Genomic DNA, 20,436 nt, shown 5'->3' on the forward strand with positions numbered 1-20,436 from the left:
GGTTGCCGTGACAACTGAGAATTGTTCCTGCATAATTTCCCATTTTTGGACAAATCAAACACATGATGAGGCAATTGCAATATAATATGATAAAGACTGTGATAAGGCGATAACAGTATTTCCAGGGCATACAGAAGGGGCACCAGACCTTGAAGGGCTGGCTGATTCCCCGCGGGAGAAGTGGCATCTGAGACCTGAAGGATGACCAGAAGAAGTTAGGCAGGTGACAGAAGGGGTCGGTAGTTGGGCAGAAGGAAGAGAAAGGGTGTTCAGGAAAGAAGGAATAGCATATTCAAAGCCTACAGGCAGAGAAAGGCTGCCGAGCCTGGGCAAGTACAATCAGCTCGGGATAGCTGAAGCAGAGTTTGAAACAGGCTGTGGCAAGATGAGAGCAAAGTTAGGGATCTGAAGGGTGGCTGTCACTGAATCTTTCTTTAAAAAAAAAAAATGCTTATTTGTTTTTGAGAGAGAGAGAGCCAGCAGGGGAAGGGAAGAGAGGATTCGAATTGGCTCTGTACTGACAGCAGTGAGCCCTATGTAGGGCTCGAACTCACAAACCGTGAGATCATGACCTGATTCACACTCAGGCACTCAACCGTCAGAGCCACCCAGGTGCCCCTGAATCTATGTGCCATGCAGGAACCACTTGCTTTCACAGACCGAGCTACCATAGCTTAGGTGTTTAATGGCAGTGGATAGGACTGAGAAGTAATATTCATGTGTATCCCGGGGCTGATGGACAATCTCGGAGACCTTTGGTTCTGGATCCTCGTTCATGCCATCCAGGGGCCCCCAGCCAGCCAAGTGCCTTCCTCCCCCAGGTGGAATTCCTTGTGGCTCAAAAGACACGTCACAGTCTTCCTCTGACTGCTGCCAACAGTGCTCTCTACTCTAAAAACCGGTGCCTTTACTCAAAGTCCCATCTACTGTCTCTGCTGGGGCTGTGCCCACAGTCAGGCCTGACGTGGCCACTTTTGCTGGGGTTGACCTCACTGCAGCTAGGTACTAGGAACCGAGTCAGCCCTTTCACCAGCAACTCCTACAAGTAGGGGTGGTTATCTCCATTTGTACAGCTGGGGAAACTAAGGACTCAGAGCCAACAAATTATTTGTTGCAAGCCACAAAGCTGTAGATGGCAAGATAGAGTTTGAACGTGGTCTGATTCCAAAGCCCCTGCAACCACAAGCAGTGACTCTTTCCCCATCAGTGTTATAGCTCTTATTAAGATCCTCTAAGTCTGCTCTTTGGGTTTTCTCATTGATCCTTTCCTAGAAGATGAGTCCCTCCAAAATTGGGTCAGAGGCTTTTAAGGGGCCTTTCCAAGAGTTGTCCCTTAAATCAGCAGCATGCCTTACCAGGAATGCTGTGTCCCCAAGACTGAAGACAACCTCCCATATCTCCCACTTTGCTTAAGAACATAACAATAATTTCTGATGTTGGCTAGTATTTTACCACTCCTCCCAGAGGATCTGGTGATGCTTTATGTAAACAAATTTTTAGGTAGCCTATGTGCAATTAGCAGGTGAGGTTCCTTCTTTGTGACCCTCCCCAGACTCTCACTGCATGTTGTTTTTCATTTACTTTTCTTTTTGTCACTTTCTGGCATTATCATCTTAATGTTCAGTTTTGATGCTTGCCTCTTCTTTCAAACACCAGTAAAGCCCAGGGACAAATCTTATGAATCCTAGCAGTGGAGATGGATGTATTTGCTCGTGAGAGCGCCAGCTCCAAATAAGGGCACTAATGAGTCAATCACCAGGCTTTTATTAAGTGTCTGTTTGCTAAAAGCATAGCTTTTCCTGCAGCCAGATGGCCTGGCTCTGCACTCCTGAAGGGAATCTGGACCCTGTCACTAATTACTCTTCTTCCCGGCAGCAAGAAGGGGAAGCAATTTTCAAATTTTTTTTAGTGATCATAGGGCATTTTCTCCAGAATATCACTCTGTTTAAAAAAAAACAGGATATAATTATTTTCAGTTAACATAGTCACACATTTTTGTAGAAGAATGGCAGTCTGCATAGTGGTTAGGAGAATAAACTTTGGAGCCCACGGATCTGAGTATGAATTGTTGGCTCTATCCTTTACTTGCTGTGTGAAGTAGAGCTAGTCACTTACACTCTGAACCTCAGGTTCTCCGTCTGTGAAATGGGAACAATATTAGTTCAGAGCTGTTCCAAGGATTGAGTGAGCAGTTATTAAATAAAACAAAGTAAATAGTTTGGTCCAGGAGATACTGTTACTATTATTATTATTACTTAATATTATCAAGAAAGCCATCTACCTGTCTGTCTTCAGGCGAGTTTGATATATTTTCATATGTTTCTTGCAATTCTCTTTTCTCCATAAAAGTTCCCGTTTTTCTTCAAAGGTAGGATAGGGTCTTGCTTTCATGAATACTCTTAACTCTCACCTTTTATAATTATATGATTAAATCAAGGCTTGAAGAACTGGCAGGTGACTTTTTGTTTTCATGTATCTTTCTTCAATACGATGACAGTGTTTTTTCATTGCAGAATGAGGAGGTGGAGTTTGTCCGAACCGGCTATGGGAAGGATATGGTAAAAGTTCTCCATATTCAGCGAGATGGGAAATATCACAGCATTAAAGAGGTGGCAACTTCGGTGCAACTTACTCTGAGCTCCAAAAAAGATTATCTGCATGGAGATAATTCAGACATCATCCCCACAGACACCATCAAGAACACAGTTCACGTCTTGGCAAAATTTAAAGGGGTATGTATCATTCTTAGATGCTGCCTGTCTTGAAAAAAATTTTTTTTAAATGTTTATTTATTTTTGAGAGAGAGAGAGACAGAGTGCGCGTAGGGGCAGAACAGAGAGAGGGGCACGGAATCTGAAGCAGTCTCCAGACTCTGAGCTGTTGGCACAGAGACCAATGTGGGGCTCGAACTCACCAAACAAGATTATGACCTGAGCCGAAGCCAGACACTTAACCGACTGAGCCACCCAGGCACCCCTATGTTGTTACCTATCTTGATGCAGAATTCACTAAACTATAACATGAGTATATCACTTGCTTACTGCAAGTTCCCTTTACTTTCTTTTTCTTCTTCTTTTTTTTTTTTTTTAATTTTTAACGTTTATTTATTTTTGAGACAGAGAGAGACAGAGCATGAACGGGGGAGGGTCAGAGAGAGGGAGACACAGAATCCGAAACAGGCTCCAGGCTCTGAGCTGTCAGCACAGAGCCTGACGCGGTGCTCGAGCTCACTGACCGTGAGATCATGACCTGAGCCGAAGTCGGCAGCCCAAACGACTGAGCCACCCAGGCGCCCCAAGTTCCCTTTACTTTCTAACCCTATTTTTACATTTAGGCCACTAATTCTTTTTCTTTTGGATTCTAAAATTCTCAGCCTTACAGAAAAGCTTTTTTCTTTTTTTCCCCTCTTAATCTCATTTCTTTGCTTTTTTTGGTTCTCAACTTACTACATCTTTTAGGAAGAGAATCCTATCTGACAAATTTACATGTTCTCTCTTAATTAGGATCATTGGCAAATCAAAGCCCTGGGAGGATTTCAGAATAGAATTTTTACACATTTTTTGTCATGCATTTCTTTGATTCCTGTTACCTATTTTTTTTTTTTTCTTTTAGAATGGTGTACATTTATAGAAGAAGTACCATTTCTCTTCCTGATGTTACTATAGAAGAAAATCTTGAGTAGAAGATATATTTTGAAATCTATTGGTCCAATTTTTAATGGCTTCCTAATGTTCTCGACTGCATGACCACTTAGTATCCATATATGTTGGTAGCTGTATTCTTCAAGAGAGTCTTGGAGCTGATAGTATCTGATATTTTAGCACTTCAACTTCTAGTTTAAGTGTGAGGGAAGCTGTGTCGGACCTCCAGCAGATTTCTGGGAAACTCAAGATGATTTTTCTTTTTGCAAAGAAGTCTAAAAAGACAAGAAATGTAGACTAGAAAGTTTCTTTTCTCATGCTTTTGCATGAAATCCACACTCAGAATTCATGAAATGAACCAACTAATTGAAATATAATTTCTGCAAGGCCTAGCTCCACCCCGAACCTTTTTCTTGCTATTTAGAGTGGCCCAGCATGCACAAACATGGCTATAGAAAAAGGCATTGCTCTCTTACAAAAATAAATTGAAAATAGGCTACGGTACTGCACTACAAAAGAGGGCCAGGTAACACAGATTCCCATATTTCCTGTACTATGTGAGAGATGCAGAAAAGTGAAGGAATGGACCTGGATCTTAAAGACAATTCAAATCCATTCATTGTAGATAGAGTGACCATATAATTTCTTATCTAAAACAAGGTGGCACTTTTTTTCTTTTGTTTTTTTAAATTGAGATATAATTGGCATACAACTTTATATTTCAGGTGCACAACATGATGGTTTGATATTTGTGTATATGGTGAAATAAATTTTTATTTCTTGTCATCAGAAATTTTAAGAGTTGTCTCTTAGCTACTTTCAAATACATAATATAGTATTATTAACTGTATTTCCTGTCTTGTATATTACATCCCCATGATTACTAATTTTATAACTGGAAGTTTGTTTTGACTCCCTTCACCCACTTTGCCTATCTCTTCTCTCCTGGCAACCACCAATCGGTTCTCTGTATCTATGAGCTTGATTTTGTTTGTTTGTTTTTGTTTTGTTTAGATTCCACATATAAGTGAGAACATATGGTGTTCGTCTTTTCCTGACTTATTTCTCTTAGCATAATCCCATCAAAGTTCATCTATGATCTGTGTTACCACAAATGTCAAGATTCACTCCTTTTTAGATGAATATACATTATATATATATATATATATATATACACTATATATATATATATATATATACACACACACACGCACACACTGTATATATATATATATATATATATATATATATATATATATACACACACACACCATATAAATAAATATATACACCATTATGTATATTACCAATATATATTACATTTTCTTTATGCATTTATCCACTGACAGGATACTTAAGTTGTTTCCATATTTTGGTTATTGCAAATAATGCTGCAACGAACATGGGGGTGCATATATCTTTTTGAGTTAGTATTTTTTTTTCCAAACTAGGACACTTCTGAGAGTGAAATAAGATGCTAAATAATTATTCTGGGACAACAGGCATAAAACAGAACTATCCTGGGGAAACCTGTACAAATAGTCCACCTTACGCAAGCCATAAATCATCTGTAGACTCTGCTAAGACCATAACACATTGTCTAGAGATTATTATGAAGAATTTGTGTGGAAGTAGGGAGCTGCTTCATGGGGGTGGGAGTGAGGGATAGTCAATCGAAGGTCTGTTTGCAAAGCAAGGAAGCAGAAGTGGCCCTGTGTTAATGTTTTCCCCTGGGAAACTGGGAGGCCCATTTGGCAACCTCATAGAGACACCAGAATGTTTTGGAGTCCACCATAGTATTGTCGTTGGCGTGGGTGATGACTGAGCTCACTGAAAGGAGAATCTAAATGTTAAGTTTTCTTGTGCTCATCCATTGATTGACACATTTCTTCCTGAAAAACAGGTTTCTTTTAAAAACAGGGTAGTCTCACCCCAGTAATGGTGCTGTATTAACTACATTTAGGAGACCATATGAAAATTTGGGATAAGGACCAATTCATGTCTCATGGTTCTTTCAAAATGTATATTTACCTGATTCTGAAAAGGATTTGAACAGGAAAGAGAACTCCGTGGATATTTACAAACTATTTTTAAATGGGGCAGGTATTTCTGATCACTAGCATTTTGTTTCACTTTACAGATCAAAAGCATAGAAACTTTTGCAATGAGCATCTGTGAGCATTTCCTTTCCTCTTTTGACCATGTCATCCGAGCTCAAGTCTACGTGGAAGAAGTCCCCTGGAAGCGTCTTGAAAAGGTTTGCTCAGTTATTTGTGCTCTCGGTTTAATTAAAGAAATTGGCTTTATGACATATGCTGAAATTTTACTGGAAACGATTTTTTGTTCCTAATTTTCAGAATGGAGTTAAGCATGTCCATGCATTTATTCACACTCCCACTGGAACGCACTTCTGTGAGGTGGAACAGATGAGGAGTGGTAAGAAAATATTTTTCATGCTTTGATTCTACAATAGCAATTTCAATATTTTTTTCTTCCAAACAATTCCATTTATTAATATCGAGGAAAACTGTTGAGGATTTTGAAGGCATTTAAATCTGAGATGGGAATGAGCACTGTGACTCTGGAGTTTATTTATTTATTTATTTATTTATTTATTTATTTTTTTAATATATGAAATTTACTGTCAAATTGGTTTCCATACAACACCCAGTGCTCATCCCAAAAGGTGCCCTCCTCAATACCCATCACCCACCCTCCCCTCCCTCCCACCCCCCATCAACCCTCAGTTTGTTCTCAGTTTTTAAGAGTCTCTTATGCTTTGGCTCTCTCCCACTCTAACCTCTTTTTTTTTTTTTTTTTTCCTTCCCCTCCCCCATGGGTTTCTGTTACGTTTCTCAGGATCCACATAAGAGTGAAACCATATGGTATCTGTCTTTCTCTGTATGGCTTATTTCACTTAGCATCACACTCTCCAGTTCCATCCACGTTGCTACAAAAGGCCATATTTCATTTTTTCTCATTGCCACGTAGTATTCCATTGTGTATATAAACCACAATTTCTTTATCCATTCATCAGTTGATGGACCTTTAGGCTCTTTCCATAATTTGGCTATTGTTGAGAGTGCTGCTATAAACATTGGGGTACAAGTGCCCCTATGCATCAGTACTCCTGTATCCCTTGGATAAATTCCTAGCAGTGCTATTGCTGGGTCATAGGGTAGGTCTATTTTTAATTTTCTGAGGAACCTCCACACTGCTTTCCAGAGCGGCTGCACCAATTTGCATTCCCACCAACAGTGCAAGAGGGTTCCCATTTCTCCACATCCTCTCCAGCATCGATAGTCTCCTGATTTGTTCATTTTGGCCACTCTGACTGGTGTGAGGTGATATCTGAGTGTGGTTTTGATTTGTATTTCCCTGATAAGGAGCGACGTTGAACATCTTTTCATGTGCCTGTTGGCCATCTGGATGTCTTCTTTAGAGAAGTGTCTATTCATGTTTTCTGCCCATTTCTTCACTGGGTTATTTGTTTTTCGGGTGTGGAGTTTGGTGAGCTCTTTATAGATTTTGGATACTAGCCCTTTGTCTGATATGTCATTTGCAAATATCTTCTCCCATTCCGTTGGTTGCCTTTTAGTTTTGTTGGTTGTTTCCTTTGCTGTGCAGAAGCTTTTTATCTTCATAAGGTCCCAGTAGTTCATTTTTGCTTTTAATTCCCTTGCCTTTGGGGATGTGTCGAGTAAGAGATTGCTACGGCTGAGGTCAGAGAGGTCTTTTCCTACTTTCTCCTCTAAGGTTTTGATGGTTTCCTGTCTCACATTCAGGTCCTTTATCCATTTTGAGTTTATTTTTGTGAATGGTGTGAGAAAGTGGTCTAGTTTCAACCTTCTGCATGTTGCTGTCCAGTTCTCCCAGCACCATTTGTTAAAGAGACTGTCTTTTTTCCATTAGATGTTCTTTCTTGCTTTGTCAAAGATGAGTTGGCCATACGTTTGTGGGTCTAGTTCTGGGGTTTCTATCCTATTCCATTGGTCTATGTGTCTGTTTTTGTGCCAATACCATGCTGTCTTGATGATGACAGCTTTGTAGTAGAGGCTAAAGTCTGGGATTGTGATGCCTCCTGCTTTGGTCTTCTTCTTCAAAATTACTTTGGCTATTCGGGGACTTTTGTGGTTCCATATGAATTTTAGGATTGCTTGTTCTAGTTTTGAGAAGAATGCTGGTGCAATTTTGATTGGGATTGCATTGAATGTGTAGATAGCTTTGGGTAGTATTGACATTTTGACAATATTTATTCTTCCAATCCATGAGCAGGGAATGTCTTTCCATTTCTTTAAATCTTCTTCAATTTCCTTCATAAGCTTTCTATAGTTTTCAGCATACACATCTTTTACATCTTTGGTTAGATTTATTCCTAGGTATTTTATGCTTCTTGGTGCAATTGTGAATGGGATCAGTTTCTTTATTTGTCTTTCTGTTGCTTCATTGTTAGTGTATAAGAATGCAACTGATTTCTGTACTATTGATTTTGTATCCTGCAACTTTGCTGAATTCATGTATCAGTTCTAGCAGACTTTTGGTGGAGTCTATTGGATTTTCCATGTATAATATCATGTCATCTGCAAAAAGCGAAAGCTTGACTTCATCTTTGCCAATTTTGATGCCTTTGATTTCCTTTTGTTGTCTGATTGCTGATGCTCGAACTTCCAGCACTATGTTAAACAACAGCGGTGAGAGTGGGCATCCCTGTCGTGTTCCTGATCTCAGGGAAAAAGCTCTCAGTTTTTCCCCGTTGAGGATGATGTTAGCTGTGGGCTTTTCATAAATGGCTTTTATGATCTTTAAGTATGTTCCTTCTATCCCGATTTTCTCAAGGGTTTTTATTAAGAAAGGGTGCTGGATTTTGTCAAAGGCCTTTTCTGCATCGATTGACAGGATCATATGGTTCTTCTCTTTTTTTTTGTTAATGTGATGTATCACGTTGATCGATTTGCGAATGTTGAACCAGCCCTGCATCCCAGGAATGAATCCCACTTGATCATGGTGAATAATTCTTTTTATATGCCGTTGAATTCGATTTGCTAGTATCTTATTGAGAATTTTTGCATCCATATTCATCAGGGATATTGGCCTGTAGTTCTCTTTTTTTACTGGGTCTCTGTCTGGTTAGGAATCAAAGTCATACTGGCTTCATAGAATGAGTCTGGAAGTTTTCCTTCCCTTTCTATTTCTTGGAATCGCTTGAGAAGGATAGGTATTATCTCTGCTTTAAACGTCTGGTAGAACTCTGCTGGGAAGCCATCTGGTCCTGGACTCTTATTTGTTGGGAGATTTTTGATAACCGATTCAATTTCTTCGCTGGTTATGGGTCTGTTCAAGCTTTCTATTTCCTCCTGATTGAGTTTTGGAAGAGTGTGGGTGTTTAGGAATTTGTCCATTTCTTCCAGGTTGTCCAATTTGTTGGCATATAATTTTTCATAGTATTCCCTGATAATTGTTTGTATCTCTGAGGGATTGGTTGTAATCATTCCATTTTCATTCATGATTTTATCTATTTGGGTCATCTCCCTTTTCTTTTTGAGAAGCCTGGCTAGAGGTTTGTCAATTTTGTTTATTTTTTCAAAAAACCAACTCTTGGTTTCATTGATCTGCTCTACAGTTTTTTTAGATTCTATATTGTTTATTTCTGCTTTGATCTTTATTCTTTCTCTTCTTCTGCTGGGTTTAGGCTGCCTTTGCTGTTCTGCTTCTATTTCCTTTAGGTGTCCTGTTGGATTTTGTATTTGGGATTTTTCTTGTTTCTTGAGATAGGCCTGGATTGCAATGTATTTTCCTCTCAGGACTGCCTTCGCTGCATCCCAAAGCGTTTGGATTGTTGTATTTTCATTTTCGTTTGTTTCCATATATTTTTTAATTTCTTCTCTAACTGCCTGGTTGACCCACTCATTCATTAGTAGGGTGTTCTTTAACCTCCATGCTTTTGGAGGTTTTCCAGACTTTTTCCTGTGGTTGATTTCAAGCTTCATAGCATTGTGGTCTGAAAGTATGCATGGTATAATTTCAATTCTTGTAAACTTATGAAGGGCTGTTTTGTGACCCAATATATGATCTATCTTGGAGAATGTTCCATGTGCACTCGAGAAGAAAGTATATTCTGTTGCTTTGGGATGCAGAGTTCTAAATATATCTGTCAAGTCCATCTGATCCAATGTATCATTCAGGGCCCTTGTTTCTTTATTGACCGTGTGTCTAGATGATCTATCCATTTCTCTAAGTGGGGTGTTAAAGTCCCCTGCAATGACCACATTCTTATCAATAAGGTTGCTTATGTTTATGAGTAATTGTTTTATATATCTGGGGGCTCCGGTATTCGGCGCATAGACATTTATAATTGTTAGCTCTTCCTGATGGATAGACCCTGTAATTATTATATAATGCCCTTCTTCATCTCTTGTTACAGCCTTTAATTTAAAGTCTAGTTTGTCTGATATAAGTATGGCTACTCCAGCTTTCTTTTGGCTTCCAGTAGCATGATAAATAGTTCTCCATCCCGTCACTCTCAATCTAAAGGTGTCCTCAGATCTAAAATGAGTCTCTTGTAGACAGCAAATAGATGGGTCTTGTTTTTTTATCCATTCTGATACCCTATGTCTTTTGGTTGGCGCATTTAGTCCATTTACATTCAGTGTTATTATAGAAAGATACGGGTTTAGAGTCATTGTGATGTCTGTATGTTTTATGCTTGTAGTGATGTCTCTGGTACTTTGTCTCACAGGATCCCCCTTAGGATCTCTTGTAGGGCTGGTTTAGTGGTGACAAATTCCTTCAGTTTTTGTTTGTTTGGGAAGACCTTTATCTCTCCTTCTATTCTAAATGACAGATTTGCTGGATAAAGGATTCTCGGCTGCATATTTTTTCTGTTTAGCACACTGAAGATATCGTGCCAAGCCTTTCTGGCCTGCCAAGTTTCAAAAGAGAGATCAGTCACGAGTCTTATAGGTCTCCCTTTATATGTGAGGGCACGTTTATCCCTTGCTGCTTTCAGAATTTTCTCTTTATCCTTGTATTTTGCCAGTTTCACTATGATATGTCGTGCAGAAGATCGATTGAAGTTACGTCTGAAGGGAGTTCTCTGTGCCTCTTGGATTTCAATGCCTTTTTCCTTCCCCAATTCAGGGAAGTTCTCAGCTATAATTTCTTCAAGTACCCCTTCAGCACCTTTCCCTCTCTCTTCCTCCTCTGGGATACCAATTATGCGTATATTATTTCTTTTTAGTGTATCACTTAGTTCTCTGATTTTTCCCTCATACTCCTGGATTTTTTTATCTCTCTTTCTCTCAGCTTCCTCTTTTTCCATAACTTTATCTTCTAGTTCACCTATTCTCTCCTCTGCCTCTTCAATCCGAGCCGTCGTCGTTTCCATTTTGTTTTGCATTTCGTTTAAAGTGCTTTTCAGCTCCTCATGACTGTTCCTTAGTCCCTTGATCTCTGTGGCAAGAGATTCTCTGCTGTCCTCTATACTGTTTTCAAGCCCAGTGATTAATTTTATGACTATTATTCTAAATTCACTTTCTGTTATATTATTTAAATCCTTTTTGATCAGTTCATTAGCTGTTGTTATTTCCTGGAGATTCTTCTGAGGGGAATTCTTCCGTTTGGTCATTTTGGATAGTCCCTGGAGTGGTGAGGACCTGCAGTGCACTTCCCCTGTGCTGTGGTGTATAACTGGAGTTGGTGGGCGGGGCTGCAGTCTGACCTGATGTCTGCCCCCAGCCCACCGCTGGGGCCACAGTCAGACTGGTGCGTGCCTTCTCTTCCCCTCTCCTAGGGGCGGGATTCACTGTGGTGTGGCATGGCCCGTCTGGGCTACTTGCACACTGCCAGGCTTGTGGTGCTGGGGATCTGGCGTATTAGCTGGGGTGGGTAGGCAAGGTGCACGGGGGCAGGAGGGGCAGGCTTAGCTCGCTTCTCCTTAGGTGATCCACTTCAGGAGGGGTCCTGTGGCAGCGGGAGGGAGTCAGATCCGCTGCCGGAGGTTTGGCTCCGCAGAAGCACAGAGTTGGGTGTTTGCGCGGAGCGAGCAAGTTCCCTGGCAGGAACTGGTTCCCTTTGGGATTTTGGCTGGGGGATGGGCGGGGGAGATGGCGCTGGCGAGCGCCTTTGTTCCCCACCAAACTGAGCTCTGTCCTCCGGGGGCTCAGCAGCTCTCCCTCCCTTTGTCCTCCAGCCTTCCCGCTTTCTGAGCAGAGCTGTTAACTTATGACCTCCCAGACTCTAAGTCGCGCTTGCTGTCGGAACACAGTCTGTCAGGCCCCTCCGCTTTGCCAGCCAGACTCGGGGGCTCTGCTTGGCCAGCGAGCCGCCCCCCCCCCCAACTCCCCCCCCCCCCCCCGCCCCGGCTCCCTCCCGCCAGTCCGTGGAGCGCGCACCACCTCGCCGCCCTTCCTACCCTCTTCCGTGGGCCTCTCGTCTGCGCTTGGCTCCGGAGACTCCGTTCTGCTAATCCTCTGGCGGTTTTCTGGGTTATTTAGGCAGGTGTAGGTGGAATCTAAGTGATCAGCAGGACACGCGGTGAGGCCAGCGTCCTCCTACGCCGCCATCTTCCCCTCTCCTCGACTCTGGAGTATATTTAAAAACAATCTCCTCCTTTATTGTAAAAACATAAAAATGAAATAATACATTTTGCGAGAAATCTAGGGGTTGAGTGAGGTAGATCATTTTTATTACCTGATTCTGAGGTGAGGGGAAAAAAAAGGCCTGGGCTGACAAAACCCCAAATCTCTGAATGTTCTGACCAGTACTTTTTGGACTATACCATGCTACTAATTATCATTACCTTTATAGGAAATAGTAAATAACAATCACGTTTCCCTGACATTTTATTTTCATAATAGTAAGACCACTGATATTATTATAATTACTATAGAACGAACCTCATTTAAATAGCAATGACAATTCTGTAATTCTTTGTGTTCACTAAGAAATTTAAAACTTAACCACGGAACACAATTACAATACGGACCTTATTAGTACTGAGGATTGAACTTACCAAATATCAAAATTCCCAAAGCTTGTCTTCCACTGTTTGGTTAGGATTGTCAGAGTGGGGCAATAACTGGCCAGAGGACCTCTAGGAACTGTGGAGCCAAATGTGGTAGAAAGGTCTCCATCCTAATAAAAAATGCACTTTCATGATCATTATAAATAGAGAGTGTGGACTCTGAACTTTTTTCCTTTTCAATCATTCTTCTCTTTCTTCTCCTCTCTTTTCCTCTTCTCTTCCATTCCTTTTCTTTTCTGTATCTGCTCTTTCTTCTCTAGCTCTCTTCAATAAGAATTTGAGATAGCATCTCTTAAACATCAGAAACATTATAAACTTAATAAAATAGAAGTCTTTTCTCATTCTGAATTCTATTGGATAAAGCCCTTCCTCAGACAGTTCTAGTGTATTAACTGTTATTTAATATTTTTTTGCTATCTGTATTAAATTCTAGGCACAGCCAGGGACGTCTTGGTGTTTGATTAACAGTTATGTAATTTTTGCCATATAAAGGAGACTGAATAACTAGTTGTTATATTAAGTTGAAAAGATAATGATTTCTTAATCCCCCAAATGTGTAGTCATATATATTAACTTGCTGATGGAGCTGTTTGTTAGTTAAAATAAAACGTACTTTTCCTTCCTTCCTTCCTTCCTCCCTCCCTCCCTTCCTCCCTTCCATCTTTCTTTCTTTCTTTCTTTCCTTCCTTCCTTCCTTCCTTCCTTCCTTCCTTCCTTCCTTCCTTCCTTTTGAATGTGACTTTGGGGGAGAAAGAGAAAGAAAGTTTCCCTAACTCCCCAGGTCAGTGTTTTCCTTCTCAAATCACATCATGTTTGTAAAATTATAAACTCTAAGCTGGCATAGTCCATCAGAAATGTAATGCAAGCCACGTGTGTAATTTAAAAATTTTCTAGTAGTCACTTCAGGAATGCAAAAAATAAATTACTTTTAATAATATATTCTATTTAATCTGATATAGTTACAATACACCTTAAGTATGTAATAAAAATAAATTACTAATGTAATATTTCACATTCTTTTTTAAAAAGTTAAATGTTTGAAACCCTGTGCGTATTTTATATTTACAGGACATCTCAATTCACATTTACCATATTCCAAGTGCTTAAGAGCCACACGTGGCTAGTGGCTACCATATTGACTAGCCTAGCTCTAAACCATTTTTAAGTGATTTCACAACATTTAGCATAGCATATTCCTCTTTCAACTTTCAAGTCTGTAAAATAATAGTTCTAGATAAGGTCTAGAATTCTATTTTGGGAGAGCTAATTAAAGAATAAGAACATGTTGAAATACTATTCATTCAACAATTGGATTTTGAGGGCTTTTTATGTAGCCTAGGGCTGTAAATTCAGAGTTGAGTAAGACTTTCCCTGGCCCTAGTGAGTTTGCAGTAGATGAATAGTAGGGGATAGACTTATAAAAAGATTTATTGCAATATAAGGGCTAAAAACTGCAACGAGGGCATCAAAGTTATGCTAGGGAAGCAAAGAGGTGCAAAAAACTGTCTTCCTAGGAAGAGTCTGGAAAGCTTGACAGGGGAGGAGGAAATATTTCAATTGACTTTTGAAAAATGATTCAGAATATGCTGGGCACAGAAGAGGAAAGAAAATTACAGGTGGAAGAAACAGAATGTTATCTAGGTAGGAGCCATGAAAAAGCGGAAGAGGGAAACTAACATAATTTGGATATCTGCCTTATGCCAACCACCATCCTGGACAAGTGATTTTAGTGTTGAAAGGGCAAAGCATTTGAGGAACAGTAGCAAGTTCAAAGGTCTAGTTCTTAGAATGTAAGGAGCCAAGATGTATGTGAAGAGGTTGGTTTGGGCTGGATTTTAAAGGGCCTCACGTACCATACTAACAAGATGAGTGTAATTTGGAAGTAGTTTTACGTGGCAGTAAACCATACGTATTGGATCAGACTATACCGTATTTGAATTTGAGCTCCATTACTTAATAACTTTGTGACTGTGAGTTACTTGTGCTTCTTCAGTGGTTTTCATTTGTAAGATGAGGATAACAGTGTCCACCTTAATTTCCCAGAGAATTAAAGGAGATAAATATTAATATGGAGCATTTTAGCACAGGACCTGGCACATAGGAAGCATTCCTGAAATGATAGATACGATTGTTATTATTTACGATGGCAATAGAGACCCAGGAAAGGTAGGTGTGTGTGTGTGTGTGTGTGTGTGTGTGTGTACTATTCAGTAATTCTGATGAAGGTTATGGTAATCTGGCTGCAGAAACAGGCAGTAGAGAGACATTCAGAAACTTGTTGCAGAGATGGAGAAATGATGGAGTCAGATCTAAGGCAGTGAGAAGTAGAGATGGAGAGAATGACTGCAGAGGTGGAGGAGGGCATTATGTGAGGCATTTCTGAAGGGTACTGAATGAGTCTGAGTGATTGGATAGGGGTGGAGCTTGGAGAGAAGAAAGTTGCCCTAAAGTCGAGGGCTTGGGGGAGTTGGCTAAGGAGAACACGTATGATTAGAAAGTGTTCAGGGGGAAGCTGGTGATTTGGGGGAATAAGAGATAGAAATAGATTTGCAGACCATCAACAGACTGATGGTAGGTAAGGCTGTGGGTAAGAAAGAGCCATTCCAGAAAAACATGTGAAGCGAGAAGAGGAAAGTGACAGGTCCCAAGGGAAATTCCTCAGTTTATGGGTTGGGCAGTTTAAAAAATTAGAAGAAAGGTCAGAGAGATAGAAGGAAGATTGGAGAGACTGGTGTTGTGGAGGCAAAAGAAAAAATAAATTAAGAAATCGGGGATAGTTATTGTGATAACAGGATGCATAACACACAGGATCCTATGCAGTGGCTCCATACAAGAAGTTCATTGCTTTTTGTAAAAGTCCAGTTCAGTGTGTGTGTGTGTGTGTGTGTGTGTGTGTGTTTGCGTGCACTCATGTTGAGGTAATGTTCTGCTCCAAGAAGTTACTCAGGAACCCAGGTTGATGCAACCTAACATTTTTATCCTTACTTTTTTTGGGTCACCTTGAGAATAGATCCCCTTACCAGACAACCAGGAGAGGAAAAGAGCTTGGAGGAGCAAAGGGAGGAGACAAACCCCCTCCAGCATAACATCAGGCCTGAGAATAGAGCGCCACACTTCTCCAGGAAGGAACCTAATCTCTCAGCCCCACCCAGCTGCAATGGAAGCTGGGAAATGTAGTCTAGCCAGGTACCTAGGAGGAAGAAGAAATAGATTTAGTAAATGACAAGCAGTCTTTGTTATGGGAAGGTTCAGAAGTGTGGATTAAAAGAAAGTGGAACAGTAAGTGTGCAGTTTGGTAAATGGATCACTGGTGCCTTCCACAAGAATATTTTAGCAGGGCCCTGTGGAGTGGCAGAGTATAGGGCTCTGCTGATCATAAGAAGAATACAAGCCACTCTTCATACCCTTGTTCTTTCCAGGAATTACCAGGAGCTATCATCAGCCTGAATTCTAGTCACCTGTTTGCTACAGAATGGAAAAACTAGTCACCATAGTAAGACCAAAGCTTTTTCTTTCTGCAGAGAGCCACAAAGCCTCAGCATACTGCAGTTGTTGTGGCTGTGTTCCCAGAAGCTCCAGCTTGACACATCTAGAGTCCAGAGTCTTTCTGATATCATGTAGGGATGGCAGGGATCAGGGAGCAGAAGAAGCATCTATTGCCTTAAGCGTATGCAGTATATGTGTGTACATGTATATGAGTGTGTGTATATTCTAGTGTTGTGTATATAAAGATGACATTTGCACTCTGTCCCCATTTGGAGAGTAAAGATCTATGATCTTAGGAGAGCAAAATTTAATTCTTCATTTGCTTTTTATCCAAAAGCTAAAACTGCAGATATTGTGAGGTAAGTCAATGTACAGGCATTGCCATAAGAAGTGCCCTTGCATAGGCTTAACTGAAGAAAGCAATCATTACACACACACACACACGCGCACGCGCGCGCGTGTGCCCCAATTCACATGTCAAAGACTGTTACAAACCTGTAAGCAATGCTTTTGATGAGGGGCTAGTTGGTGAGAATTCTGCCCTGTTAACACATGTACTTAATCACACATTTAGCCATGCGGCTCCCAATAGGGACTTTTCCCAGCAGGATATGTAACTGACAGACTGGATTCTTTCTTATCAATTGAACAAACATTTATAGAAAGCCTACTGAATCTCGAGCACCATTTTAGACCCTGAGAATTGCTGTAAAACTCCCATTATACTCTTTTCTTAGTGGATATTTGAAAGCTACATCATTAAGTGTACTTTTGTCTGTTTCAAAGTCTGTTAGTTCCATGGGAGAATCTGGAAGGGAGAGACGAATTTTTTCACGCAAAGGGATGAGGACTGTAGTTATGTTTGTGACTTGCCAAACTCTAAGAGAAGAGCTAGGCTGTCCATGTGATGCAAGTTGTTAGTTTGGGTGTTCTAAGGAGACTGGATCTTCCAAGCTCTTTCTTCCGTGTGTCTCCCTAAACTACAAGCATAGCTGAGTCTTGAAATCACTGGGATGGTTGAGTCACTAATTTGGACTAAATGGTCCCCCCAAACCTCCGCATTATTTGAATTATAACCCACAATTCTTTAAGAATCAAATTCCTCCCAATCTGCCACTGAGTATAGAAATTCATCTGGGGCACCTGGGTGGCTCAGTCGGTTAAGCATCCGGCTTCAGCTCAGGTCATGATCTCACAGTTTGTGAGTTCAAGCCCCATGTTGGGCTCTGTGCTGATAGCCCAGAGCCTGGAGCCTGCTTTAGATTCTGTGTCTCCCTCTCTCTCTGCCCCTCCCCTGCTCTCACTCTGTCACTGTGTCTCTCAAAAATAAATATTTAAAAAAAAATTAAAAAAAAAAGAAAAAATTCAGCGAAAACAGAGCCAGGTAGATGGAAAACACATCTCAACTAAGAGATATTGTCTTCTGGTAGTAAAAAAAAAAAAGATCTATTGACATGGAGACCAGGGGGGCATAGGAGGTGGTTTTAAGGGGAAAAAAAGTGATGAAATTGAAGTCCTGGAGGACAGTAATTTCAGAGGCATCAAGCTGGGCAGGTGGAAAAAGCGAGATGGAGGAAGGGGGAGACCCAGGACCTTTTCGATGTCCTGTGTGTGCCCTTTGTGGTGTCAAACTGAAGCACTCTTCAGTTTCTCCAAAAGAAGAGTTTTTGGTAAACACAAGTCCTTTAAACTCACCTCAACCACAACCTTGCTGTACAAAAGCCCAGTTAACTTCCTCCCACATGGCTGATGCCATCTTTCCCCTTCCAGAATGGCGTGGAGGGACCTTTCACTCTCCCCGCATGAGTGAAAGGGACTCCCAAAGGCAAATGATATTTAGTTTTCACTTTTTCTAGCACTTTACAAGTTTGAGGTTTTCTACTAGAATGATTTAATATGGTTTTAAAATATCCTCCTTTTAGCTATTTGTGTCCTTTTTGGAGGTGTTAAACATGGAAGCAATTATCCTGTTCATGACAGGATTTTTTTCCCCCTTGGCTCAATAAAGCTTTGTGCTTTGTGACACCTGATGCGTAGGTAAGGAATTGGGCTTATTTTCTATTAATTCACAGTGAGTTTCTTTCCCTTAGAGAGCTAAAGGGTAGGATGTATGCTTCTCTGAGAGATAAACCACAATCTGTTAAGTGTGTAGGAGGACACTAAAAGCTAGCAAAGATTATGTTCTAGCAAAGTAAAATGTGAAAATCTTCCTTTTGCATTACCCTATAACCATGGCATAAAGGCAAAAAAAAAAAAAAAAAAGCTGATTAAGTGGTTTCGTGACAAATAACCTAGAAAAGGACAGTCCTTTTGGTTGAAATAATTCTGCCAGTCTAAGCTGAAGTTGTTTTCAGAGTGCGTGAGCCACTGTACTTTTTAGTCGATGGGTCCATGATTCTGAAAGGCTCAGGTTCGTACCAGTGTTCAGAAAGCTGGGGCACCGCCAACAGGGAATATAAAATAAGCTCTTCGATTTCATCCAGAGTGTCTAATGTGTGCCAAGGGGGGGCAAATCATATTAAAAGAGAATAGGGTTTTTGTCGTTGTTCTTCATAGAACAATGAGCGTACCAGAGTAGATGGTTTGTGTTCTGCCCAAACTGTGGCCATAGTTAATTGTCGTTGGGAGCATAAAACATTTTATTCTATGTGAAACTGAGGCCAACACACATTTAAAAATGCAACTTCTGGGGCGCCTGGGTGGTTCAGTCGGTTAAGCGGCCGACTTCGGCTCAGGTCATGATCTCGCGGTTTGTGAGTTCAAGCCCTGCGTCGGGCTCTGTGCTGACAGCTCAGAGCCTAGAGCCTGTTTCGGATTCTGTGTCTCCCTCTCTCTCTCTGACCCTCCCGCATTCATGCTCTCTCTCTGTCTCAAAAATAAATAAACGTTAAAAAATAAAAATAAAAATGCAACTTCTTTCTTCATTTTCAGATGCTAGCAAGAAAATAGACATTTAAAAAGTTGCCTAGCAGAACTGACACTCCCCAGAGGTCAATAAATCTCATCCCAGAGCTGGAGGTGGATAGAGACGGCAGGTCAGAAGTGGTTTGCAGAACCCAATGAGCCTTTGTGAAACATGAGAAATATTCACGGGTAGTTAAAGTCAATATGAAAAAGTCAATTATCACAGCCTCATGGTCATAACTTTTATAAAGGATTTTCAGTGGGGCAGCCATTCTACTAAGTCCTTCATGGACGTTATCTCCGACATCTATCAAATTGGTGATCATCTCTGTTTGCAAGATGAGAAACTCAAGGTAAAGAGGGGTTAAGTAATGTTCTGAGGGGAATAGTGCTCATAAAATAGGGGAGGAGAGGCCCTGAGAACACTGAGATTCGAATTCAGGAAATCTTGAGTTGCAAGGCTGTGGTCTCAACCACTGTGCATCAATGCATCCAGAAATCCTTTTATGATTAAGACCATTGGAGGAGCCAAAGTCTTATTGGCTTATGTGGATGCTGATGACAATATAGTGCTATGTAGGAAACAATGAAATAGGTAAAATTTGCCTCTGGTTCTCATTCACTTTCTCTTTATTCCCCCTCCACGAACCCTGCTTGTTCTAACCCCATTCCATATTGCAAACTCCTTATTTCATTTCTATAGGATTTTTTTTTCTAGAAGGGATTACTGTTGGAAATAGATTATATTAGTTTATAAAGGCTTCAGAAGTCACTCCTTTATGGGGTCTTCGTATTTTAATAGGAAATGTTTAAGGAATAAAAAGTTTTTAAGACACCTAGGGGCCATTTCTAAAAATGATGCTTCGGTTTCCATTTCAGGTTAGTGGAGATGGTATTTTTCAGGCTGGGGGCTCTGTCTGAGGCTCTCAAAAAATACTATGGAAGGGAAGATGGCAACCTTCTTGTCTCCTGGAAAGAAACTGTAAAGAAATGGGAAGAGAGAGTTAAAGGAAGGAGAAAACATCATGGGGATGGGGAAGGATCCAAAAAGGAGGAAATAATGAAGTGCTGAGTTCAAATTCCACTCCTGCCAGTTTCTAGCCATGTGACTATGGGCAAATGGTTGAAAGTCTCCTATATAAGACTATTTAATAGAGGGGCGCCTGGGTTGCCCAGTTGGTTAAGCAGCCGGCTCTTGATTTGGGCTCAGGTCATGATCTCGCAGTTCATGAGTTTGAGCCCTGCAGAGGCTGCTTGGGATTCTCTGTTTCCCTCTCTCTCTGCCCCTCCCCCCCCCTCAAAATAAATAAACAAACATTAAAAAAATAGTTAATAGAATTTGAGGATTAAGTAAGATAATAATTGAAAAAGGCAGCAGCTAAA

The 20,436-nt window shown here is 40.7% G+C and overlaps 2 protein-coding genes across 3 annotated transcripts in view; one reads left to right on the forward strand and one right to left on the reverse strand.

The window, feature by feature from the left end:
• LOC109246177 (uricase) overlaps positions 1–20,436 on the forward strand; it is an 85,056-nt gene that overhangs the window by 55,115 nt on the left and 9,505 nt on the right. For both annotated transcript variants that reach the window (XM_019413977.2, XM_019413976.2), the window contains exons 2-4: positions 2,514–2,732; positions 5,782–5,898; positions 5,999–6,077. In XM_019413977.2, the coding sequence (XP_019269522.1) occupies positions 2,514–2,732; positions 5,782–5,898; positions 5,999–6,077 (415 nt within the window). The remainder of the gene's footprint in view (positions 1–2,513; positions 2,733–5,781; positions 5,899–5,998; positions 6,078–20,436) is intronic.
• DNASE2B (deoxyribonuclease 2 beta) overlaps positions 1–20,436 on the reverse strand; it is an 80,818-nt gene that overhangs the window by 23,111 nt on the left and 37,271 nt on the right. The window lies entirely within an intron of this gene.

Source organism: Panthera pardus, unplaced genomic scaffold (genome assembly GCF_024362965.1).
Source record: "Panthera pardus isolate Hobbes unplaced genomic scaffold, ASM2436296v1 HiC_scaffold_11, whole genome shotgun sequence".
Lineage (NCBI taxonomy): Eukaryota > Metazoa > Chordata > Mammalia > Carnivora > Felidae > Panthera > Panthera pardus.